This window comes from Grampus griseus, assembly GCF_964374135.1.
Source record: "Grampus griseus genome assembly, chromosome: 9".
In the NCBI taxonomy this organism is placed as follows: Eukaryota; Metazoa; Chordata; class Mammalia; order Artiodactyla; family Delphinidae; genus Grampus; species Grampus griseus.
The window spans coordinates 45,258,570-45,284,902 of record NC_139003.1 but is presented as its reverse complement, the minus strand read 5'-3'; the positions used below and the strand labels follow the sequence as shown (position 1 = coordinate 45,284,902).

General features: G+C 54.5%; 1 protein-coding gene across 1 annotated transcript; it reads left to right on the top strand.

The window, feature by feature from the left end:
• Positions 1–3,614: 3,614 nt before the first annotated feature.
• On the top strand, positions 3,615–17,688 carry GHRHR (growth hormone releasing hormone receptor; the record flags this gene model as incomplete). The annotated part of the gene is made up of 13 exons (XM_082661993.1): positions 3,615–3,671; positions 7,863–7,965; positions 8,093–8,200; positions 8,887–8,990; positions 10,161–10,258; positions 10,985–11,117; positions 12,530–12,683; positions 12,971–13,031; positions 13,597–13,666; positions 14,357–14,448; positions 15,020–15,149; positions 15,713–15,754; positions 17,563–17,688. 13 exons carry the CDS (start codon positions 3,615–3,617, stop codon positions 17,686–17,688), a joined length of 1,278 nt encoding a protein of 425 aa, XP_082518119.1.
• Between the last annotated feature and the right edge of the window lie 8,645 nt (positions 17,689–26,333).

Sequence of the window (26,333 nt, the reverse complement as noted above, 5' to 3'; positions counted from 1 at the left end):
GGTTGCAAATATTTCTTTCAGCCTGTAGTTTGCTTGTAGTTTTATTTATGGGGTCCTTTCTCTCTCTTTTTTTTTTTTTTGCGGTACGCGGGCCTCTCACTGTTGTGGCCTCTCCCTTTGCGGAGCACAGGCTCCGGACGCGCAGGCTCAGCGGCCATGGCTCACGGGCCCAGCCGCTCTGCGGCATGTGGGATCTTCCCAGACCGGGGCACGAACCCATGTCCCCTGCATCGGCAGGCGGACTCTCAACCACTGCGCCACCAGGGAAGCCCTATGGGGTCCTTTCTTGAATATACGTTTTCTTTAATACTGATGTGGTCAAACTTATTAATCTTTTCTTTATGGTTTTAATTTTGTATATAAGAAAGTTTCCTTTCTTCTGAGGTTATAAAAACAAATTTCCGTTTTTGGAAAAAAATATTATTTTGTTGTTTTACAGTTGGGACTTTAAGCCTTCTAGAATTTATATTTTGTAAATGTGAGCTAGAGAGATAGTCTTATTTTTTCCGTACAAAGAATTGATTGATTCTAACTTTCTTTGCTGATGGTCCATCTTGGAACATGTTGTCCTCTATGAGTTAGGCGCTGTATGAGGTACTTTATATGCCTTTCCTCATCTGCTTATCGCATCAACCCTACAAGCACGGTATCGTCCTCATTTTTCAGATGGAAAAACTGAGGTTCAGAAACGTTAAATAACTTGCCCAAGGCCACACAGCTGGTAAGCGGTGGAGTCAAATTTTGAACCCTGAGCAGATACAGAGATAGAGATGGTAGTTCAATGACCCTGGCCCATTCAGAAGGGACAGTGGGCCTGGGGGAACCTTGGGGAACACAAACGATTAGATCAGGGTCTCTCAACCTTAATCCTATTGACCTTTGGAGTGGATCATTTATTATTTCTTTCTTTCTTTCTTTCTTTTTTCTTTTTAATTTTATTTATTTTTGGCTGTGTTTTGGGTCTTCATTGCTGTGTGCAGTCTTTCCCTAGTTGCGGCGAGCGGGGGCTACTCTTCGTTGCGGTGCGCAGGCTTCTCATTGCGGTGGCTTCTCGTTGCAGAGCACAGGCTCTAGGTGTGCGGGCTTCAGTAGTTGCATCAGGCAGGCTCAGTAGTTGTGGCATGCGGGCTCTAGTGTGCAGGCTGAGCAGTTGTGGCGCACGGGCTTAGTTGCTCTGCGGCATGTGGGATCTTCCCGGACCAGGGCTTGAACCTGTGTTCCCTGCATTGGCAGGTGGATTCTTAAGCACTGCGCCACCAGGGAGCCTGGATCATTTTTTAGATGGTTGTGAGGGCCATCCTGTGCGTGGTAGGATGTTTAAGAGCACGTCCAGTTTTTATGGTTTTTATCCCTTACATAAAAATAGCATCGTGTCACACCTCCTCCCTACCCCCTGACCCCTGGCTGTGACACTGAAAACTGACTCTAGGCATTGCCAAAGATTCCCCAGGCAACAGAATTGCTTCTTGTTAAGAACTGCTAGTTTATATACAATGGAAAATTACTCAGCCATAAAAAGAAACAAAATTGAGTTATTTGTAGTGAGGTGGATGGACCTAGAGACTGTCATACAGAGTGAAGTAAGTCAGAACGAGAAAAACAAATACCGTATGCTAACACATATATATGGAATCTAAAAAAACAAAATGGTTCTGATGAACCTAGGGGCAGGGCAGGAATAAAGACACAGGTGTAGAGAATGGACTTGAGGACACGGGGAGGGGAAAGGGTAAGCTGGGACGAAGTGAGAGAGTGGCATCGACATATACACACTACCAAATGTAAAATAGATGTTAGTGGGAAGCAGCCGCATAGCACAGGGAGATCAGCTTCGTGCTTTGTGTCCACCTAGAGGGGTGGGATAGGGAGGGTGGGAGGAAGACGCAAGAGGGAGGGGATATGGAGATATAGGTATACGTATAGATGATTCACTTTGTTATATAGCAGAAACTAACACAACATTGTTAAGCGATTATACACCAATAAAGATGTTAAAAAATTAAATTCGTTACAAAAAAAGAATCGCTAATTTAGATAATAATTACTAGTAGTATTAATATCAATTATTAGCCCTCAGTAATACTAATTGACATAATTATCAACAGTGATCACTGCGGTATTTGATCTTGGGCTGTTGTCTCTCTGTAGCTAGGGGACAGAGGCTCTGGCTCTCCCTTAAAGATACACCTGGTCAGTGCTCTGCTTCCGGCACTGCATCCTCACTCAGCCTGTCAACAGAGGGGCTCTGCTTCGTCCTGCAAATGTGCGAGCTAGTTGTGGTGTGAGACCTGTCCCAGGTCACGGCCAAGCACATGAAAACGCTTGTGCAAGGGCAGGAATGTCTGGGCTGGGGACGCTTCATGTTTTCTTTTCAAAATATTTTTCTTTGTTGGTGATGAACACCAATGGAAAAATAAAGCCCTGCTGATGTAAGACGATTCCTCAATCCAGACGTGGCAGGGGCAAGGAGCTTCATCATTCATGATTCGAGTTAGGCTGTAAACACGTCTGTGTCACAGTGTCTGGCCCGTCAAGCTCTGGGAATGCAGACCTGCACACAGATGTTGGGACCTGCCAGGTACTGGCACATTCAGGGCCCTTGAAGATCAAATGTGCTTTCCAATCCCCCCGGTGCCGTGGAGGATCCAGGGCAGTTTAGAACACTGTCTGTAGCCTGGCCAATTGGGATTCCTCATTTTAAAGTCTAAAACGATAATAAAAATAACCAGGCAATGAATATGGAAAATAATCCGAGCTGTTGTGTAGGTCCTCTTGTTTCTGCCCCTGATAACAGTGGTTTTCCCCATTCAGGATGGCTTAGCTCCATGAATCTTCTTGCACGTTTCCTGTTTTTCTCTGTTGCCATGAGGACTTCTGGAGAGATTGACAAGGCCCCCCTGTAAAATCCAGAGCCTGGACACCTGCAGACTTCACCTCGCCATCCAGGCTGGCATCCTTGCCGGGAACAGAAATGAGGTTTTGCTGATATGTCACCTTCTCGACCAGCCCATATGGGTGCTTCGTGATTGCCCAGCCCTTTTCTAAGCTCATTCCTACTTTGCAGCCTCCACTGACACCCTATCCACCTCTGCTGGGTCCCCAGGGCTCTGAGTTCACCCTCCAGCACTGTGGATGAGGCTGGGATCACAACCAAACTGGGGGCTCCCTGAGGGTGGGCCCAGGCCCTCTTCTTCTTCTCTGAGTCTCTCCAGGGTGGGCCCGCAGAGGGCTGGGCTCAGAGAAGAAAACGATAAAGAATACTGACCTACTGGGGTAAGAGGTGTCCTGTGGCTGTCATTTCTCTGTGACCTTGGTGTCAGGACAGACACGGGCCGACTTACAGACAGAGTGGAGGGGGGTTGCAGGGGCCCACCCCGTTTCTCCTGGGAACGTGGAGTCCCACCCCAAGGCCGGGGTTGAGACGGGCACGGTGTCCTGTAATCCTGCTGAATATTCAGCCGTTCTGTCCCCTTCGCTGGCTCCTGCCTATGCAAACAGCCACCTGGGAAGGGGAGGCAGACGGTGTGCTGGCAGCGGCGACAGGAGCAGGGGACAGTGGGCAGGAGAGCGGGGCTCACCGAGGCTGACCGAGGAGCCGCTGCCACGCCCCTGCCATGGACAGCAAGGTGTGGGGTGCCTGCCTCCTCTGCTTGCTGTGCCCCTTACCCACCGTGAGTAGCCAGCTCAGACCCTCCTGCCCCTCCCACTGGGCTCGAGAGCTGGGAGCCACAGGGCCGTACTGGGGTCCACCCTTCACCAGCACAGGCGTCTCTCTACCAAGCCAGTGGTAGATGAGCTCTTCGTCTCCTCCGTGGCCCCCTCCTCTCCTCCCCCACCCTTCCCAGGCAGCCTGCTCATCCCTGGGGAGCTCCGACGAGGAAACGGTCCTTCCTGGGGCTGAACGGAATTTGCTTGCCCGTTGCTCCCCCCAGGGCCTGTCTGCACCCTCTGGGGGCCACAAGACTCTGTCCCCAGATAGTACTTCCGCCTCCCCTTCACACCCCAAGTCTTATCCACACCCCCTCCTCCGACAAGCTCCCCAGAGCCCTCTGTCTCCCCACGAGCCCTGGAGCCACTCCGTTTGGTTGCTTCCTTTGAAGAGGGTGTGGCCAGGGACTGAGAGGCCCTGGGTAGTAAGTGAGCAGCTGCTCCCCTCCGGCATTTGGGGGACACTTCCTCGCATGATACGCCCTGGGGCCCTGAGAAGCTGTCCAGCTCGGAGGCCTAGAGTGCTGGAGAACGGGCTGCCAGGAGGGGGCCCTCTCTGAATGTGCCACATTTCCCCAGCGTGCTTTCCCGGAGTGAATGCAAGTGACAGGGACGTGGGGACCAGGATGGGAGACACAGGTCCCGGGGAGGCAGCTGCAGCTCCCAGGGACTCCTGAGAGCCCGCTCTACTGGCTTGTGTGTGAGTGTGTATATGTGGGCGGGGGCCCGAGCCGCGCCTCCCAGGCACTGTGCTGCACCTGCCCCTCGTGCATGGCCTTTAGGCTTGAATCCTGGAGCCGTGAAACTAGCTGTGTGATCTGTGCAAGTCCTTTCCTGAGCCTCACTTTGTCTTCCCCCCAGGGCTGCTGTGCATGAAGTCAGATCTGACTTGTCAAAGGCTGGGCATGGGGTGCAGTGTGGGAGACTTCTACGCCCTCCCCTCTTCGGTGAGGGGTGCTTCCTGCCTCTCATCTGTGTGCACCCTACAATGAATGCTCTATTTTTAGGAGGGGGGACTGAGATCCCGTGGGGGTCATTCAGCTGCTGGTGGCAGGGTCAGGGCCAGCACTAAGTCATTGTTTCCCAGTGTGGCCTCCATCCTGCACAGACCCCGGCTTAGCTGTAGCCACGGTCAGCAAGGCCGAGGTACGCAGGGTGACAGAGTCTCCCCTCAGGAGGAGTGGGTCCGGTACAGGGGCCAGATGATCCCCGAGCCCTAAGTGAGTGGGGCGGGGTTTGGGTAAGTCTTGGAAATGTCCACCGTTCCCCACCCTGTACCGTCTCCACCTGTTACCACACATCTGGGTCATGAGTTGGGCTTCCCTGAATTTTCCTCCCCTTAGGAACTGTGAGGGCTGTCTGTCTCTCCTTTCGGTGGGAGGCTTCCCACCAGGGACCCTAGTTCTTTTGGCCTCAGTGGTTCCCTAGTCAGGCCCTGAGAAGGTATCCCAGGAAGGGATGGGCTGCAGACGTGGAGGGGGGGGAAGGGCAGATGGAGCCCACAGTCCCATATCAGGTGAGTCTGCTGTCCCCATCTACCCACTTCTGACCATCAGACTGCTACTGGGGACATGTGGGGGAGATAAGACGGGGGCTCTGCTCTGAGATGGCTCCTGGGTCCCTGAGTCCCGGGGAGGAAGCCAAGAGGCACCACCAGGTTGGAGATCCAGAGCCTGGGCGGCAGGTGGAACCTGTAACCTGAGGTCCCAGGGACCCAAGCAGGAGGTGGCAGAGCTGAGCCCAAGCTGGATTTGGGCGAACAGGGTCAGCAGATCAGGACAGGGGTGTCCTTCCCCATAGGGCAGGGCCGGTAGGGGTGAGCCTACTTACTGGGCTGGGTCTCCAGGTCCTCTCCTAGCCCACTGGCCTGTCCTTGGGTCCCTTCCATGTGGCCACCTGCTGTCCACTGTCCCCGCTCTGGTGTTTGAAGTCCCTCCTCTCTGACCCCAGCCCCTGTCTCGCATCCACTGTGCTCTTTGCCGTGCCTGGATTTCTGTCAAAGGACACTGGGCGTTAATTAAACACCTGCTGACACAGACTCTGTGCCGGACATCGGGGCTCGTGTGTGCACGCGTGTGTGCGTGTGGGTGCGAGGATGGCCATGGGAAGGGCTCTCCCCTCACTCAGCTCAGCTGCGTCTGCCCACTCCCTTGTCTGTGCACATTCTTTGTCCCAAGTGCTCTTTTCCTCACCAATTAAAAAAAAAAAAGCTCCTTTTGTTTCAGGTCCGGCTCAAATGCCACCTTCTCAGTCCCTGTGAGAAGGGCCACCCTCCCATAGTGCCTGTCCTGCCTCTGATCAGTTTGTATTGGATCTATCAGGACCAGGTTTTAGCTCCCATCCTCACTCCACGCCTCCTTGTGAAATCCTTGGGGACAGAAATCTACACCGATTGAACTTGATGTGCATGTTGTACACAAATGTGGGCTGTGGATATGTTCACAGTGTAAGGAGCACGTCTTATAAAGTTGGGTTCCCTCACATGTATCTGTCTGGGGCTGTGCCCTGTTGGACAGTCCATTTCAGTTTTTCTCCAGTCTGGGGCAGTGGGAGGGAGGGGTGTTAAGAATTCCTGCCTTTGACTCCCAGCTTCCTAGAGAACTTGTTAAAATGCAAAGTCCTAGATCCAGCCATCGATCTCTGCATATTCTTGACTCCGTCCCAGGTGATCTGCAGTTAGATCATGAGGTGCACTCTCAGAAATGCTGCTAGAGGGTTTCCAGAAAAACAGCTTCTTTACCAGCTTCCAGGGATCATTCCCTGTGGTCACCGGGTGGCACCAGGCTCTGGGAAACTCCTTCCTGATGACTGAGTCACACCACAAACCCATTATCCCTCCACGTATCTGTCCGTTACCTACCCATCCATCTCCACGAGCATGCTCTCATCCATCCGCCTGTCCACCCATCCACCCATCCATGCATGTATTCACGCATCCCTCTATCTATTCACCTATCTATTGTACGTATGTTCACTCATTCTACCAGCCAGCCACACAGTTACCCGTTCATTCATTCATCCATGAATCCACATTCATTTGCTCTTTCACCTCATTCATCTACTCATTCACGTATCCGTCTATCCTCTCACTTATCTACCCATTTTTTTCACATATCTTTGTCAGGGTACCTCTGAAAGCAGAGCCTGAGACAAAGGCATCTGTGTAGGTAGTTGCATTAGTTTCCTATTGTTGCCGTAACAAATTACCACCAACTTAGTGACTTAAAACGGCACAAATCTATTTTCTTACAATTCTGGAGGTCAGAAGTCCAAAATGGTTTTCAGTGGCTTAAAACCAAAGTGTTGGCAGGGCTGCATAGTGCTTTCTGGAGACTGTAGGGGAGAACTCGCTTCCTTGCCTTTTCCAGTTTCTGGATGTCACCTGCATTCCTTGGTTCATGACCCTACACCTGCAAAGCCAGCAGTGTAGCATCTTCATCTCTCTCTCTCTCTCTCTCTCTCTCTCTCTCTCTCACACACACACACACACACACACACACACACACACACACACACTCACACACATACTCCTCTGCTTCTGTCAGAATATCTCCTTATCTCACCCTGACACTCCTGCTTCCTTCTTATAAAGACCCCTGTGATGACATTGGGTCCACCCAGATAATCCAGGATAATCGCTCCATCTCTAGATCATTAACTTAATCACATCTGCGAAGTCTCTTTGTAAGGTTGCCTAGTCACAGGTTTCAGGGATTAGGACATGGACATTTGGGGGGGCCATTACTCTCTCTACCAAGGTACTTTATGCAGAATTGCCTTCGGGGAGTGGGAGTACAGAGCAGGGGAGTAAAACAAAGAAGGAAGAAAGGCTGCTACACAGAGGCACTATTGAGTTGGCCATCTCTGTGAGATCTTCTGAAGACTTTTGTTTAATGTGACTCAGAACTTACTTCCATGAAATGAAAAGGGGACGCAGCCGTCCAAATCTCTGTTCTCTCTGCCTCCCTCCCTTCCTGCTTGTCTGCCTTTCGTCCAAATACCCATTAAGCATACCTGGATGAGTCGGGCCCTGTGCTTAAGAGCACGGCCGTGGAAATGAATCAGGCTTTATCTCTGTCTTCAGGCCATTAGACCAGCAAACCCAGAAGAAGCATCCAGCTGGCTTAGCTCATCCCATTCACTGTCTCCTGCAGGTACTGGGCCACGTGCACCCAGAGTGTGACTACATCACCCAGCTGAGAGAGGATGAGCGAGCTTGTCTGCAAGCGGCAGAGGGGATGTCCAACTCCACCTTTGGTACGTGGCTTGGGAGGCCGGGGGTGGCTTGTCACGGATTTCCTGATTTCCTCCAGCCTCCCATTCAGGATGGCGGACAAGCCTGTCCCCTGGGCTGGGTCTCCTCTGCTCCCATCTCACTGTCTAGGCTGCCCCAGGACCTGGGATGGGCTGCTGTGCTGGCCGACGGCAGGCTCTGGCGAGTGGGTGAGCCTCCCCTGCCCGGCTTTCTTCTCTCACTTCAGCTCAGAGCCAGGTGAGGGGCGATGGGGGTGTGCTGGGGGAAGGGGGGGACGCGGACGTGACGTGGTTGCATCTGGTGGTAGCAGAATGTGGTGGCCACACCCCTGGCTCGGGGGCCAGGCAGACCTGGATTGAGCACCGCCTTCCCCCTTCTCCTCTTTCAGTGTGACCTTGGGCGAGTCAGTCACCCTCCCAGACCCTCAGCTCTCTGACCTCCAGTGACCTGGGGAAAACAAGAGCACTAACTGCACGGAGGGTGGGGTTAATGATTGGGGCTTGGCAGTGCTGAACTCAGGGCCTGGAATTGAGTAAATGTCCTCTGGGAAGTTGCCTGCTTCACCTCCCTGGCCTGGGTGTCTGGGGTGGACGGTCCCTCCAGGGGCAGAGAGGGCCTCCTTTCTCCCCCCTGCCCTTAGGACGCTGGAGGCCCAACTTGCTACTCTGCTCCTCAAGGGAACCATTCTTTCAATGAACAGAAGGTGAGTCTGAGGCCAGAGAGGAAGTTCCTAGACCGTGTCCCAAGCAGGCTGGGCCTGGACCCCAGGCCTCTGGAGAGAAGGTTCCTCTCTCTCTGCTGCAGAGATGGGCTGTCTGTGCAGACCCTGCCAGGGTCACTCCCCGGCTCCCCGACCTCTCCTGGGGAGAGAGGAGCAGCTGTCCTGACAAAATCTCTCCTTCCCTGCCTCTGTTGCCTCCCAGGGGCCGGGGCCTTGAAGCGGGATTGCACCGTCACGGGCTGGTCTGAGCCCTTCCCGCCCTATCCTGAGGCCTGTCCTGTGCCCCTGGAGCTGCTAACTGAAGAGGTGAGAGGCTCCTGGCATCTTGGAGGAAGGGTCGCCGTGGATGTTTGATTGGGTGGTGGACCGCACAGCTGTAGGGGCCGCCATTCCCATTGCAGTCAGCAGGTTGGAATATTCATTACAGCACATTTCCGGAAGATGGCAGCGTCTGGAAGAGAGGGGGTCTTGTGCTAACTTGCTCAAGGGAGACAGGTGGACCATGCAGCTAGGAGGGAGAGGGGAGGCAGAGGACAGGGAGGGAGATGTGCTGGCCACCGTCTTCTTTTCTCCTTGGCATACGCTCTCTGTGCCCAGGCCTCCAGGGCAGGGAGCTGAGAGCAGTTCTGGGAAACAAAGGCCCTTAGTGGTCCTGGGCAAGCTCCTTGCCCTCTCTGGCCCTCAGTCTGTGGGCAAGTGAGAGAAACCAAAGCCTGGAGTGATGTCAGTGCCCCCTAACCTAGCCGGCACACCCCACGCCTCCAAATCGAGCATGGCCTTTGCAAGGTGCCTCCACAGCCATAATCCCATATCTCTTTCCCCCTAGCCCTGAAGGCAAAGCATGAGTCTGACATTTTTTCAGATAAAAAGACTGAGTCTGGGAGGGGCGATGATTGCCTGCAACCCTCAGGGGAGCTGGGTCCCCGATCGCTCCCCTCCCCGCAAGGCTGCACGCTCCGTCCCCGTCTCCGGAGTCCCCCTCCCCGCAAGGCTGCACGCTCTGTCCCCATCTCCGGAGTCCAGGCTTGACTTAGATGGATCCAAACCTTGGTCTTGGAAAGAGCTTTTCCTTGCAGCTGTCCCCGGCTGTCCCCTTTATTTGGGGATGTCATGTTCCCAAGCCAGTGAGCAAGCTGGATGTCAATAAACAAGCCCGATTTCCTCCTGAGCGTTGTCACTCCCCGGGGACGCGCGGTTTCTGTGGCAGCCTCCCCTACCCCCAGCGACAGCCAGAGTTAAGCATCTAGCTCCCCTCCCCCTCCCCCCGCCCCTCCCCTGCTTCCTCACCAGCCGACAGGCTGCAAACAAAAGCTTCGCTTCAGTTCCGGAGGGAGTTTGCTGTGGTCCCCACAGACGCCCCTGCCCCGACACGGGCAGGTTCGGGATAGAATTGAAAATGTCACCTGTTTGACTGTCAAGCCTCCCTCTCCTCAAAGGCCCAGTTGCTGAGCGTTCCTCCGTCTCCACCCTCCCCAGAAATCCTACTTCTCCACCGTGAGGGTCGTCTACACCATGGGCCACAGCGTCTCTGCCGTGGCCCTCTTCATGGCCATCACCATCCTGGTTGCCCTCAGGTTCGCCATCCTCACCACCTGCTCCAGAACCTACGCCCTCCGTGTCGTCCACAGCACCAAACTTGAACCCTTACCTGGATATGCAAGACGTTCCCAGATCTGCCATCGGCCATTTCTAACTTTTCCTTTCCCTTCCCCCAGGCGCAGACCCCTCCCTTCACACTCCAGATCTGGCTCCCACCTCTACACCTCTGCTTGTGTGGAACTTATTCTATTTGCTTGGAATGCCTGCCTCCTTTTTTCTCAGTGCCCTCATATCCCTTAACATTCAAAGCTCAGCTCAAGAGTCCTCTTTGGTCCTGCTGTGAAGCCCTTCTTGGCTAATTCAACCCTTTGATCTTTGCCCTCTCAAAGCCCCACCTCACCCCACCCCCAGCCTGGCCTGTGCTGTTCTCTGTCTCCTGGGGATGAGCCGCCTCTCTCTGATCATCAGGGGGCCCCCCTGGGCAGGACCCTGTCCTTTCTGCCTCTGTCCTCCACACCGTGAGCTCCCTGAAGGCAAGGGACTGACTGCTATTCTCTGTCCTCTCACCTACACTGAGCCCAGCCGTCCTGCAAGGTTATAGCTGAAGCCTCAAGTTCAACGCAATCCAATCTGAGGCAATCCAACCCAAGCCAGTTCAGTTCGCCTCGCGCCCCGCTCAGCCTCCCCAAGCCTGCTCTGAGCACACGCGAAGCCCCTCTCCCACCTTGCGTCCTGTTCCTCTCCCCTCCTGCCCCCTCCAGGAGGCTCCACTGCCCCAGGAACTACATCCACACCCAGCTGTTCGCCACCTTTATTCTCAAGGCGGGAGCTGTGTTCCTGAAGGATGCCACCCTCTTTCACGGCGAGGACACGGACCACTGCAGCTTCTCCACTGTAACAGCCATGGGTCGGGGTGCTGGTGCGGGTGCGGGCGAGGAGGTTGGATGAGAGATGCAGATGTGCCTGTCGGGGTAGCGGGGGCTGACCCTGCGGCTCCCACTTTGCTAACGACAGAGCGGGAAATCACCTCTCCCCCTTCCTCCCCCTCCTTGTGGTCAAGTTCTAAATCCTCCGGCTGTTTCCTGGACGACGGTGCCCATCCACAGCGCTTCCCTTATTCCACTCTCCACTCCACATTCTGTATTCCTGTTCCATTCCCCATCCCATATCCCAAGCCGGACCCCATTTCACTCCAGCCAGCCTTTCCATTTCACACTTCCTCCGAGCACTGTCTGTCTGTGCTGGGCCTGGGTATGTCAGGGCCTGGGCAGAGCCGTGTGTCTCCCTTGAGGAGCACCCCGGGTGCCTAAGGGGACAGATTATACCAGATTTTATGGGACCACTAGGTAGAGGAGAGGGCTTCAGGGAGGAGATAGCTTTGGAGCTGGGCGGGCAGCAATGATAGGGAGGGAGTGGGGAAGGCCACGGTGAACGTGCCCAGTGTGAGACGACCCGCTCTCACGGACAGGAGAAGCTGGGGCAAGTCCAAGAAACAGGGGTGTCATCCTGGGGGCAGGGAGGTGGGCTATGAGAAGAGACCGAAAATAAGGGAAGTTGGGCTGAGTGTGGTGGCCCAGCACTCACCAGGTACTCTGACACCGTGCTGGAAACGAACAGCTACATGAATGAACAGGTGACCTTCATTCGTTAATGAAAGGCATAATAATAGTATCTGTATCGAGCACTTATGTGACAGGTGTTACGCTAAATGCTTTACATATGTTATCTCCTTTTGCTTCCTACATCTATTTTCATTTTAGTCCCATATGTAGATGAGGGATGATTGGCGATGTCACCCAGCAGCTGAATGGTGGGGGCGGGGCCAAGCCTGGGCCATTCTGAGACAGATGAGCAGGGTCATGCAGTGAATGCATGAATGCATGCACGGGTACACGCGCGTATGTTCGCAGGACGGAGCAGTGCATGAATAAATGGTGTTCTGTATCCTCAGCTCTAGGGATTGACTTGAGCTCAGGAGGGATGCGGTGAGAGTAAAAACAGTAGCAATTCGCATACAGGGTTTCCGTTTAATCCTTATGATGAGGCCACGAGCCGGCACTGGAAGTTTTTCCTTTTAGAGATGAAAAGCTAAGGTGTGGGAAGGTTATCCAGCTGGTAAATTTGAACCCAGGCTGTCTGGATCCCAAATCTGTGCTCTTAACCACCACATTACCCTACCACACACCCCTCTGGGGCAGCCCAAGGTGGAGGAGACCTGGAGGTTTGGGGCCTGAGTGGGGTAGGGGAGACTTGGCGGGGCTCCACGGGATGTCCGGGCTCTGAAGTGCGCAGCCCCCGGCCCACAGGTTCTGTGCAAGGTCTCTGTGGCCACCTCCCATTTCGCCACCATGACCAACTTCAGCTGGCTGCTGGCAGAAGCTGTCTACCTGACCTGCCTCTTGGCCTCCACGTCACCCAGCGCAAGGAGAACCTTCTGGTGGCTGGTCCTTGCTGGCTGGGGTGAGCACCGAGGGCTGGTTTGGGCACTGTGCGGGTGTTGGGGGGTCGGGGATGCCCAGGGAGCTCACACCAAGGTCCCTTCATCTCACTCATGATGACCCCAAGGCCCAGGGAGAGGAAGGGCAGCCTACAGTCCTACAGCAAGTGCTGGAGTTCAGGGCCAGGTTCCCGGTCTCCGGGCTCTCTCCTGGTCCCGCCTTCACAGTGTCCTGTGTGACTGGCTGTAGCGGTGGGAGGTGGGCACAGGATGAAGACCCCTTACTCGTGTCTTTTCTGTACCCCCTCAGGGCTTCCCCTGCTCTTCACCGGCATGTGGGTGGGTTGCAAGCTGGCCTTTGAGGATGTTGCGTGAGTCTGGGCTATCTCTTCATCACACCCGTACTGGGTCCCCATGGGGCATGCACTAGACGCTCAGGCAATGAGGCTGTCCTCCAAGCTGGGAAGACGAGGAGAACTCCCAGGCTTGGGAGAGGGGTGGGAGATGCAGTCGTGGATCGTACAAAAGGGGCTTGAGCCTGGGCACAAAGGGGGCGCAGAATCTCAGGGTTCGGGGCTCAGGGGGTAGGGGGCTGTAAGTGGGGGCCTTCTGGAACAGGGGGCGTGTTGGAGCCACAAGAAGGCAGCAAACAGACTGAGTTTTGAGAAACTCAACCACCTAGGTGGAGAGAAGGAGTGAACCCAGCTTGCATCAGGGCACGCCTTTGGAAAGTGCCTAAGTGTCTGAGAGGACATAGATAAGGCTGGTTGGGAGTAGGGTGAGGCTAGAAGGCTCAAATTCCAAAGTGAGGAACCTAGAGGCTGGTAGGTAGCGAGGAGGGAGGAGCATGGGTGCCACAGAAAAGGGCTTTCCAGCAGCTGCACTCTTCCCACCCCATCCCACCCCCCCATCAGTCCCGGCCTGTCCTCTCCCCAGGTGCTGGGACCTGGACGACAGCTCCCCCTACTGGTGGATCATCAAAGGACCCATCGTCCTTTCCGTTGGGGTCAGTGCCTGGGGCCACTGTCCTCTGCTTTCTTCAGCCAACCTCCCTGGGTCCACCGAGCAGCCATACACAGCAGGAAACATGACTCCAGGCTGGGAGTCAGGACACCTGGGGTTCCAGCCTGGCTCTGCCCCAGATTCTCTGTGAGGCCCTCTCTGGACCTCAGCAGCCCATTGGTAAAACCAGCGCTCAGGCCTCTTCTAGTTCAGAGCTTTGATGAGTCTGGCGCCCTGCTTGCAGATCACCTACCACTGCAGTGAGGCTGGGCTGGGAGAGTAGAAGACGCGGCAGCTGAAACTCCTACCTGCTCCCACGTGGAGGACAGGGCAGCTAGGACTGGTTTTTGTGGCCTGGGTGAATGTACGCATTTTTGTCAGTTTTGCAGTTGTACAAAGAGAAGGCCACATGCTTTGTGCCAGAGAAGAGCCTGAGAGGTGCTGGAGGCAGGATGGCAAGGCCTGACCTCCCACCCTTGGTCCTGGGACTGGAAAGGGAGGGGGACCCTGAGCGCCCTATGGGACTGTCCAGTCTCAGTCGACAAGGTCTAGAGCAATGACCTGCACATCCATCTACCTGCACATCCCTGCCTCTCAAGGATTTGAGGTTTCTAGTTCCCAAAGATGTCCCACCCCAGGCCATTTGGGTCACCCCTGACCCTTGCCTTCCACCTTCCTGCACCTCTATTTGCAGGTGAACTTTGGGCTTTTTCTCAATATTATCCGTATCTTGCTGAGGAAACTGGAGCCAGCTCAGGGCAGCCTCCACACCCAGCGTCAGTACTGGTAATGTGTGTGTGTGTGTGTGTGTGTGTGTGTTTCCGGGGGTTCTGGGGACATAACTGGAGTAGGAGTCAGCATGGTTCTCTTTTATGCACGATTAGGCACCCACGATCCTGGTCCAGTGCTTGTCCCTATGTCCCCAGAGAGAATAGATACGGTTCCTGCCCTCCAGTAGGTCACAGTATAGGAAGGATGGGGCTCCAAACAGCCAGCTGCCAGGCCAAATAGGCTGATGAGTGTTGGGATCAATTTCTATGGGAGCCTGTGGAAGGAGATCCTTTCTAAACAGATGGTGGGGTTGGAGTACAGTCTGGGAAGACTTCCTGGAAGAGGTGTCTTTGAACTAGGCTTTGAAAGATACATAGACTTGACTAGAATAAATAGAGACAAGAGAATTTGGCAGAGGGAACAGCAAAATCCAGGGGCCCAAAGTAAGGAAGCCCACGGTGCATGTGGGGAGTTCTCCAGGGTGGCTGGTGTGTAGAATTGATATGGAAAGCTGGTGGGAAGTGAAAGTAGGTAGGGGACCCATGGGACTTTCTAATTCCAGCCTTGGGCTTGTTTTTTTCTGCAGGCGTCTCTCCAAGTCAACCCTTCTCCTCATCCCGCTGTTTGGAATTCACTACATCATCTTCAACTTCCTGCCTGACAGTGCTGGCCTGGGCATTCGCCTCCCCCTGGAGCTGGGACTGGGTTCCTTCCAGGTGAGGACCCCCACAGCACTCACTCCTTCCCTCTGAGTCCTTGGGCAGGAGGAAGGTGCTGCCGCCCACAGGCTTGATTGATTTCATGGTAGGGTGAGGGCAACTAGGCTCGTTATTCTTCCTTCCAGCCACTCATCCATCTATTCAAGTATCCATCTGTCTGTTTTTCTCCCATCCATCCATCTCTCTATTCATTCAACTACTCATGCACCTGTCTACATATCCATCCATCTACCCATCCATTCATCCAATCTGTTCAACATTTACTGAGCACCTCTTATGTGTCAGGCTCTGTGCTTAATACTAGGGGATGCAGAAATAAAGAGAATCAGAGAAACAGGCCAACGGGGCCAACAGTACAGCCTTGGCAGGCTTGCTATGACAATTAGATGTGACAATATGCCTGGCACATGGTAAGTGATGAATACGTCTACTTTCCCTTTTCCCAAACACTTGGTCCAAGTCACAGCCTGGCGGAGAGTAGGGGAAAAAGGTAGTAGGAAGACTGCAGACACCTTGAGGCCAGGCCAAGGTGATGGGGTCCTTTCTCTTTGGCCCCGCAGGGCTTCATTGTTGCCATCCTGTACTGCTTCCTCAACCAAGAGGTATGTGACTCAGGCTATCCTTATTTGTTAAGCCTTCCCTCCCACCAGTCCTAAGGCTGCCTCTCTCTTGCCCAACCCCTGTAAATCCCCGATCAGGCCAAACACTGAGTCCTGCAATCCTTTGTGGAAATCTGTCCTGAGTTTCTGGATCAAGCTTAACCTGAATACTTCCTGTACACATCTTTTATCCATCCCTCCTCTGGGCTGGGCCAAGATTACTGTCCATTCAGCAGGAGGTGGAGAAGGCCTTTCAGGGATCAGAAGAGGGATCCAGGGGTGGGTTAAAAGGATCCTTTACTTCTGTGTTTCTAAAACTGAACGACAGAGAGTGGGGGAAGGAATAAGTCAGCTCCTGGAGAGACAGGGACAAGACACAGAGGAACTAAGAAAGTCAGAGGTAGACATACAAAGTCTAGGAAAAGAAATTCAAGTGCAGAGACAGGGAGGATGATGGAGAGAAAAGCCAGGGACTCTGAGAGAGAGCACCTGGAGGGGAGATGCACAAAAAGAACAGACCAGAGATGGACAAACACATGAACAGACAGAAGAGATGGTACCGATGCACATGTAGAACTATGGAGAGATGATAAAGAGGAGTGAATGATAACATCCCACCCAGAAGACACTTTGCATTTTTCCTTTAGGACAGACTTGCTTTATGGGGAGGGGTGGGAGAATTTAACTCAGTGCCCCAGACAACCAGGTCCTGTTGCTGTGTGCACAGGCAGAGTCATGGGCTCCCTCTGGTGGCCAAGGATTTGCTGTGGGCTCTGTGTTCTGCTGGAGACCTGGATGTACCTACCTGTACCCCAGCTGTGGAGCATTGCACCCCCTATTCTGCCACCGCTGTCTCTTATTGGCTCCCTCCCCTCTGACATTCTTTGCTCCCACCCTAGCCTTTCTGAGTCTTCTGCAGCCTTATCTGGCGTCTGGATGCAGACGCAGGACTGCAGTATCTGATTGTAGTGGCTCATGGGCCCTGGGGTTGCCGAGAGGGGCGAGGAACAGCCCTGGACGAGGTGGGTGGGATCTGGAAAAGGGGATTCCACAGAGAGTTGTGAAGGGATCTGTCCCAGGAAGAGGTTTGGGGACCAGATAGTTACATGCCTCTGGAGACAGGGAGCTTACTACCTGTCAATGACACTTTCTATCATCAGGAAGCTCACCTTTACGTTGAATGGAAATCTGTCTCCTTTTTGTCTTTGTCACAGCTTAAATTCAGCTCTGTCAGAAATGTCACAGCCTCTCAGCCCCCCTTTGCCCCAGCAGCCCCTTGGAGATGTGATGATACAGACACTCCCCCCCCCACTACATCTCCCAAGTGGCTTTTCCTTCAGTTACTCTCAATCCCCTCAATTGCACCTCCTCAGACAGAGTTTGGAGGCCTCTCTTTCTTCAGGTCATGTCCCCTGGACAGGTTCCCAGTGGCCACAGTTCAGCTCAGTGGGCAGGGGCAGGAATGAACCCCAGAACAGGGGATGGTCTAAGCTTTTGGGGAAGACAGAGTAGTTTTTTGGCCAGAAACTCAAGAAAGCACCCAGAAATATCTTTAACTGGGCCCAGACAAAGGCAGTGCTAAAAGAGAAAGGAGCCAAAGGGACTGTCAGAAATACGGGAAGGAGGAAGTAGTATCCTCTAGAGGTAGTACTTAGCAGTGGCTGTGGCCAACCATAGCTTCTCCTGCTCCAGGAATCCCTGTCTCTGTTTCTCCTGCATGGTCTCCCCCTGCACCCTCAGCCCTACTGGGGTTGAGTAAAGAAGTGGCAATGGGACCTTCCTAACATCCTTCCTCTTGTCCTTGCTTGGAGGTGAGGACTGAGATCTCACGGAGATGGCGTGGCCACGATCCTGAACTTCTGCCAGCCTGGAGGACTCACGCCAAGTGGACGATGCCTTCCCACTCAAGGGCGAAGGTGCTGACATCTGTGTGCTAGGCTGGCCACATCATGTGACTAGAATCCACACCTGAACTTGGGCAGCTACCCAGGCCCACCACCCTTCAGAGGAGTGAGAGCAGTGCCCCCTGGGAACCGTCAGTTGACGCCTCCACCCAAGCTGCTGCCCAGCCTTTCTTCCCTGTCCTGTCCCTGACTCTTTTCGCCCAGGTCTCTGTGGGTCCACCTCTGATTTCCTTGGTTCCTGTCTGTTCTTCTCATGTTCCTCTTCCTGGAGTCTGGGCCACAGCCCAACGCCAGAGGAGCCAATAAACTTGTAAATGAATAGATACACGTTTGAGTGAAACCGTGCGCCTCTGCAGGGGAGGGATCTGTAGGCTTTATTTGAACCCCCGGTGCAGACGTGCATTTATCGCGTCTCAGTTCATGTCACGTCCCCATCACTTGTCTGTGCAAGGATCCTCTTGTTTAATTCATTAAAAAAATGTATTCTCTTTTGTCTCTACCTGCACTCCCATTCCCCTCCTCCCACAGGCAAACACATTCCAATGTGTTAAATGTGAGTTCTTGTGTTTCTGTGTTCTTGCAAAATGCATAGCGTTGTGTGTGTCTGTACTTCTCATTTCCATAAATGCTGTCGGTTGTAGGCTTCATCCTGCTTCTGATGTTTTTCCTCTCAGCTCGGTACTTTTAAGACATCCACCCTTGCTGCCATGTGCTCATCTGGTTGCCTGTTTTGACTGCCGTATGGTGCCACATGGTGTCACCGCCCACGTGTGACCGTCCTGTCTCCCCCTGCCTCTAGGTGAACGTTCACAGGCTTGTGCCCTCGTGCCCCCATGCCAGCAAGCCTTTCTCCGGGACACATACCACAGAGTGGAAGCGCCAGGTCAGCGGTTGTGCCTTTTCTTAACGTGACGGAGTGGGTGCCAGATTGCACCCCAGAGCTCCGGCAAGAGCTCCCCTCCCACCGGCAGCTCTGTCAACACTAGGCGTTACCCAGTCTTTGGGTAAAGAGATCATGGCTGATGTTTATTTGCTTTTAAAACCCCTTCCATTTCTCCCAAATGCCCTACAATGAGTATGAACTGCGTTTATGATCTGAGGTAGGGTTTTTAGGCTGTGGCCACACTTTGACATTTGTCTGACCAGGAAAGTGCTGGGCAGCTGGGCATTTATGGCCAACAATGTGACCTTGGGTTTCATATGGCTGCATCTCCTTTCACTGGAACCCCTGTGACTGTAAGGGCAAGAGTGGCCATCAGAAGAGAAGACAGTGTGCAGGGAAGGCTGAGGTAGTGAAGGAAGGCTTCCTGGAGGCTGAGGAATGGAGCTGAGTTCTGCAGGACAGATCTACTGTGAGTGGTTCAAAAATGGGAGAGATTTCGTTTTAATAGAGTGGTCTCCTGAAATTTTTTTTGTTTTCCTAAACCCTGGGGAGGGGCTGTGCCCTTCTATTTATTTATTTTTATTTTAAAATTTTATTTATTTTATTCTTTGCTGTGTTGGGTCTTCGTTGCTGCACATGTGCTTTTCTCTGGTTGTGGCGAGCGGGGGCTACTCTTCGTTGTGGTGCATGGGCTTCTCATTGCGGTGGCTTCCCTGTTGCAGAGCATGGAGTCTAGGTGCGCAGGCTTCAGTAGTTGTGGCAGGCGGGCTCAGTAGTTGTGGTGTACGGGCTTAGTTGCTCCGCGGCATGTGGAATCTTCCCAGACCAGGGCTCGAACCTGTGTCCCCTGCATTGGCAGGCAGATTGTTAACCACTGCACCGCCAGAGAAGCCCCTCCTGAGGTCTTAACTGGCATCAGTAGTGGTTAGTTAGCAGTGAGTGTTAGCAGTTCGTGGTGGTAGCAGTGCTTGAAGCAGAAGCTCACTTTGTGAATTGTCCATCCCTTCCCTAGAGGTTTCATCTATGGCTGGAAGTCTACTCCTTGCTCCCTCCAGTTTCTACTGGAGCCTCAAATTCCCACCACTTTGCTAGTCTCTTCCACTACAAGGATCCTTTGCCTGGGGCTACATTGAGGGTTTCTGGGCAGATTCCTTGATTGGCAAACCCTTCCCTTCTCGGGGCCTCAGCAACCCCATCCGCAGCAGGAAGGAGTCGGTCAATAGGTGACTTCTGAGAGCTTTTCGAAAGGGACATTGAATTACAGGCAAGAGTTGAGAAGAGCAATGCTTAACTTGGCCACCAGGTGGCAGAACAATGACGGTCAAGAACATTGGCTGGGCTGACCAAGCTCCCTGATGAGGCCCCAAAGCTGGAGATGGACACAGGGCTCCCAGGGCCTGGCCTGGGCCAGAGTGAGCCTGGAGGGCTGGTGGAAGAAGGACCTCATGGTCTGGCCAGCGTAGGGGGGCAGGAGGCTTTTGGAGGAGGCGGGGAATGGGACACCCCCGAGTCCTTCCGACCCCAGTCTTGAGGAGGAAGAAGCTGATAAGAAGAGTGAGAGCTGAAGGGATAGGAGAACCTGTGCTTACTGGAGTCTCTATACAGGGTTCACACCAGATGGGAGGGGTTTCCCTGGGCCCCTGGTTTTAGCAGGGAAAGTAGGATTTTCCATCACCAGCCAGCTTCTCCTCAGGTCCTGAAAGGAGTTTCCTAAAGGGAAGGAAGAAACATCCCTGTTGTGGCCAACCTGTACTCCTCTCCACTGTGGGGAGGAGGAGGGAGGGTAAAAAAGAGGGGCCTGTTCCCTGTCCCAGAGGAGACCCCAGGAATGTTGAAGAGATCCCCAGGAATGAGCCCAAACCTGGATGTGAATAAGAACGAGTGTGTGGGGCTCAAATTCTCTGGGCTGTGGGAACTCAGAGAACAGGGTGTCGGTGAGGGCAGGAGCAGTCAAGGAAGGCTTCCTGGAGGAAGGGACTCAGGCTGGTTGTATAGATCCTAGAAACCCACCAGGCCGAGAGCCACCATCTGCTGGGCAGGAAGCAAGAGTGTGGCCAGTCTCAGCTTGAGGAGCAACATTTGGAGGAAGGGGCTGCAGGACAGGATGGCGGGTATCAGACTCAGACTTTGCTCTCCTCAGGGATATTCATGGGCATTCCTGTTAGGGCTCTGTGGGGCCACCTATTTGCTAAATACTTGCTTAGGTGGCAGACACCTTGCTAGCACTTAGAAACACGGCTGCAAACAATTCCAGAACATTCCTATTCAGGGACTTAGGGTCCGGTTAGGGAGAATATGAGTCAGAGGTCTCTGTTGCAGGCCACAGGACGCCTCAGGCTGGGTTAAGCAGAAACATGATTTAGTCGAGGACGCCAGGGAGCTCCCTGGTCTCCAGGAGTACAGTCAGAGGCAGCGCCCACCCCCAACCAGGGGACCACTGTGGCGAATTCCCCACTCCACCACTTTTGGTTGCGGACTCAGGTGCTCACACCAGTAACACTGGGGACGCAATGCCGGACACCCCACACGGCTGTCCTGAAAAGCCAAACTCCTCCACTGCCATGCTTGCCAAAAACTCAACTGCACTTGGCGCTGAGTTCCTCTTCCGAACCCAGGTCTCAGAGCTACCTCTGACGGCACGGCCTTGGTCCTGACCCTGCCCGCTAGCTGCAGGGGGTGCTAGAGAGCCCATGCTGACTTCTACCCAGAGAGGGTCCACACACTGTCACAAGTTCCTCAGACATAAGACAGGCATTCAGAATAAGCTGGCTGGCCACGAACATGACAGATGTCCAACACTGGGACACAGTCATGCCGCTCAAACAACTGCATGGTAATGGCTATAGGTGTACAGAGGAGAAACAGAGTACCAAAAGAAGAAACATCTAGAGGACCAAATCTAGTCTGGGGGTGTTAAAAAAAAAGGCTTTCTAGAGAAAGCAACATGTAAGCTGAGATTAGACCGTGAATAGGAGTTGGCTGGGTACGGAAGTGGGTGAAATCCCAGGTGGCGGAAATAGCACATGCAAAGGCCCTGAGGTGAAAAGGAGCTTGTCATTCAGCAGGACCCGAAGGTAGTTACTGTGGCTGGATTGAAGTGAGAAAAGGGGAGGGTGGCCTGAGATGAGGTGGGGTGGGCAGCGCCCAGATCACGCAGGGACAGGAAAAGCCACGGTAAGGAGGTTTCATCCCAAGAGCTGTTGGAAGTGTGTGATATAATGAGACATGTTTTTTGAAGTAATCCCTCTGACTGGTATGGATGGGAAGACTGAATTCTGGGTGGAGACCTCAGCTGGAAGCAGGGCGGCTGAAAAGGGAGGCTTGGCTCGGGGGATGGTGGTAGGAAAGACTAGGCCAGATTGAAGATGTCTAATTGGGTGATGAGTTCATGTGTGAGGTGAAGAGAAGGGAGCTTTGTAGGAAGATTCCTGAAAGAGGCCGAGGTGGAGAGGAGCACGTTTTAGGGGGAAGGACACATCTTAGGAGTGGGAGCATGATCAGTGTGGGGTGCACGGGAGACAGGTGGATGCCAAGGGGCAGGCTGGAGCTGAGGAGATAGGCCTGGCTGGAAAGTGAGATTCGTGAGTTGTGGGAATCTCTGTGGTGGCGTTTGACCCCCGGGCGGTGAGAGGGAGGTGCAAGCCTGGAAGGGGGCTGGAGGGACGGAACATCCACAGGCCCTGCGCAGGAGCGCAGCCTCCGGAGGAGGCTGGAGGGAGCAGCCCGAGAGTGGGAGGAAATCCAGAGGGACTGGGATGCAGATGGCGTGAGCACTGCTGCGCAGCCTTAAGACCTGAGACCAGGCTTGCAAAGCGGGCCGTGGACTTGGGCACAGCTCACAGCAGGGGCAGGAGCGTCTGGGGCAGAAGATGGACTCGGAAGGCAGCCTGGAGGGGGCTACACAGTGAGGGGGCCGTGAGGACACAGAAGCAGGCTGTGTGGACACGCCCTTTACCCAGGCTGGTCTGGGATGGGGAGGGGAGATGAGAGGGTATCGGGAGGGGAATGTGGGTCGATGGGGGGTTGTTTCTTTGTAAGAAGAGTGTCTGGATAAATGCTAATGAGCTGGATGTAGGAGTCACCGAAGGATGGGGGGAGGGCAAGTGGTGGAGCGAGGTCATTGAGAAGGTGGCCCCAGGACCCAGGTGGGGGCATGCTGTCTGGGGAAGGGGGCCCCTGCCCCTAGGGAGGTGGTAATGCAGGCAACAGGAGGGCCGGGATGGGCAACGTAGGAGGCCGGCTGCTGGCTCCGGCACTCACCTCGGAGGCGAGGTTGTCTGCGGGGCGAGGGAAGCTGCGGTGGGATTGGAAAGTGGTGGGGCCTTGAGGAGAAGGAAGACGCTGGGAAGTAGTAGTGGCAGAACGTGGGGGGACAAGCTGGGAGGAAATGCGGCAAGCAGGGCAGGTGAATTCGGAGTTATGACAATTTCCCTCAGGGGACTGTCTGGCCCAGAGAAGGCCAAGGGGAGCCTCTTCAGGGCGGGGTTTTGCCCAGAAGACAGTGGCGCTTGAGACTTCCAGGCCGTATTTGCAAATGAGGGTTTGCACTGATGACCCCGGGATCTAAGCCAGAGGGGACGGTGGACAGCATGGAGCAGGTTACGGAAGCATCATCTGTGTAGGTGGGGGGCATTGAGGAAAGACGCGGAAGGACACAGGCGGGCGAGGTCAGAAGGGATGAGAGCTGCTCTGGTGCGGTTTGCAGTCAGGGCAAGGGCTCCGTGCTGGGCGAGGGAGGGGCTGCCGGGAGACCAGGAGGAGGGCCCGGAGGGGCTGCTTGGCCAGCGGGCCTGAGCATCGCAGTCACCCGGGATGAAGCCTGAGATTGAGGCGAAGGAAGACTTAGAGCCAGAGTCTCCAGTGACGAGGGAAGGCTGGCGATTGCAGAGAGGAGCTCAGGCGCGGGGGGAGTGACACTGAATAAGGAGGACAGGGCAAGCCAGAGGGAGACACAGGACAAGGCCACAGGTGGAGAGGACCCGGGCAGGGGGCAGGGCAGGAGGCAGGAAAGGATCCAGGCACTTGCCCTGACTCTGGAACCCTGGTGTGTCCCGGTCCTGCCCAGCCATCCTTTGGGGCTGCCAGTGGCCGGGCCCTGGAACCATTAGGAACAGGGCTGCCTTCAGAGGTAGAGCCAGGCTTTGGAGACCAGCAAGAAACCGTAAACTGCAGATGTTTGGGACTTTTATTTGGTTGGAGGGGGGCAGTCTGTTCTGTCTCTCTCATCTATGTGAATCTCTTTGTGTAGATATTTCTCTCCTGGGGCTCTCCCCCTCTGTCTCTGTATTTCTCTCTCTCTCTGTATTTCTCTCTCTCTGTATTTCTATGTATTTCTCTCTGTATTCTCTCTGTATATCTCTCTCTCTCCCTATCTCTCCCTCTCTCTGTCTCTGTTCTTCTGTTTCTGTCTCTGTCTCTTTCCTCCTCTGTATGGGGCCCCAGCTTCCAGCTGTGGGAAGTGACAGAACAGCCCATCAGGCAGCTGGCCCGTCTCTGTGATACCGGATATCTGGGGTTGAGGTTGGCTGCAGGTGGCTGGAGCTTTTAGTTTGTATCCAGACGGCCAGCTCCCCAACCTGTCAGAATCCTCTGTGGTTCCCTCTGTCCATCCCCCTCGGCCACGTCTTTCTCTTTCCCCCCGTCTTCCCTCTAGACCATTCTACCCCAGGAGTCCCTTCCACAGACAGGGCGCTGTGTGTGTGTGTGTGTGTGTGTGTGTGTGTGTGTGTGTGTGTGTGTGTGTGTGTGGAGTCTGGGGGATGACAGGTGGGGCAACATAACCCAAGTTCATGGAGGCTGTCTGCAGGCGTCCCAGGGAGCGGGTCAGGCCGGCAGGCAGGATTGGGTTGATGGGCAGACCGTTTCCCAGTCTCAGAGATGTTGCATAAGCAGCCGCAGCTCTGCACACATTCCCATGGTTACGGGGCTGGGACAGGCTGGCAGTGGTGGCATCGCCATGGCACCAGGGTGGCCCGGGGCTCAGCTGGCATGGTGCTGGCACAGAGCAGCTCTGGGTTCTCACTGGACAGATCTTTGCCAGGCAGGGCCCCTCCCGGGCATCTAGCAGCCTGTGGACTCAGGAGGGAGGCAAACAGCCCGGGACCAGCTTTGGGGGGAAGGCTGGACGTTCCCCTCAGCCTCACGGCCCAGCAGCCAGAGCTCCATGGGGTATGGGGGCGGCCAGGGGAGTAAACGCCTCCTACAGTAGCCAGCTCAGCAAGGCAGACCTGACCCTGCCCACAGCCCAAGTCCTCAGTCCTCAATCTGCAGGAATCTTAACCTTGACCTTGGCCGCAGTCTTGGAGTTCTCATCTCCTGCACACCCTCCTGCTAGGCCTGTGCCCTGGGGATCTCACAGTGGAGACCTAAGCCCTGCTTTGGGGGGCGGGTATGCATACTGAGAACAGAGGCATGTAGGACTCAGGCCAGCGGGACAGAGGGGATTCAAATGTCAGAGGTCAGCGGGGGTCAGAGCAGTTATAGGAGTCCTCCTGGGGGGCAGTGGTGTGTTGGGCCCATGAAGATGAGTGAGAGTTGGAGAAGGGAAAGATCCTGGGTGGAGGAGCAGCTGGCATGCAGGTGGGGAGGCCCAGAGCACACGACCATCAGTTTAGGTCTTTCAAAAAGAGAATACCCGTGTGTGTGTGTGTGTGTGTGTGTGTGTGTGTCTGTGTCTGTGTCTGTGTCTGTGTGTCTGTGTGTAGAGGTTTCTCCGGGTTTAGCTCTGGGTTGCTCCAGCACAGGAAGTCTTCCGGAGGGTGGGCTAGGGGAAGGTTATGAGGAAATCCCCTTAGAGGGAGCCTTGCCCATGCCCTGACACAGACTGGAGGGAAGACCTTCTGCAGGTCCCCTGAGGCTCCCACGCATGCCCCCCAAGCCCCCGCCCAGCTCCTCCACAGCTCCGGTGGGTGTCTGAGGCCAGCCCCTCCTGCTGCCCTCCCAGCTCTGAGTGTCAACCCCATCAGCCCGGCGGTTCCCACACGGATTCCAGGACTAATTCCTGAATCTCCATCAGGTGGTTCTGAAGCTTCGGCCTCCCGCTTGTGTCCCACATCCATCCTCTTTCACCGATTCCCTTGTTACAACCCCAGAGCTCCTGCCACAGGGTGACCCCTCACTGATGGCCTCTCGGCCCTTACAGGACGTGGCCCACGAGGAAAGAATAAAGCCCACCCAGCCCTCCCCACTTTCCCATTTGACTAGGAAAGAAGAACCCAAGTCCCTTTCCGTGGCCTGGACCGCCCACCTCCCCAGCCTCATCTTCCTTCCTCCTCCTCCCCTGGGCTCTGCCCCGGCCACACCAGCCGTCTCATGGTCCCCAGAACCCCCCAGGCCTGTGCTCATTTCAGAACGACTGCTGCTTGGGACACGCTGCCCCTAGCACCTCCCCTGGCCGCTGTCTCCCCCGACTCCTAATTCAGTGCCAGTGTCACCTCCTCAGAGAGGCTGGTCATGACCACCTAGTGGCATTGCTCAAGGTCATGTTGCATTTCCACGTTTTATTTGCTTGGTGCCACTTGGCGGTAGTTACAGCTGATCCTCGTTATTCATGACAGTTACATTCTATAAAGTTGCCGTGAACGCTGAGTCAGCAAATACTGCACCATCGCTCCTAGGAGAGGTACAGCGTTAGGCTCCCGTGAGCCTCTAGTCACAAGATTTTGTCAACAGATCAATACAGAACCTTGTTTTCTGTGTGTTCTGTTGTGTGTGTGTGTGTGTGTGTGTGTGTGTGTTCTGTTGTGTGTGTGTGTGTGTGTGTTCTGTTGTGTGTGTGTGTGTTCTGTTGTGTGTG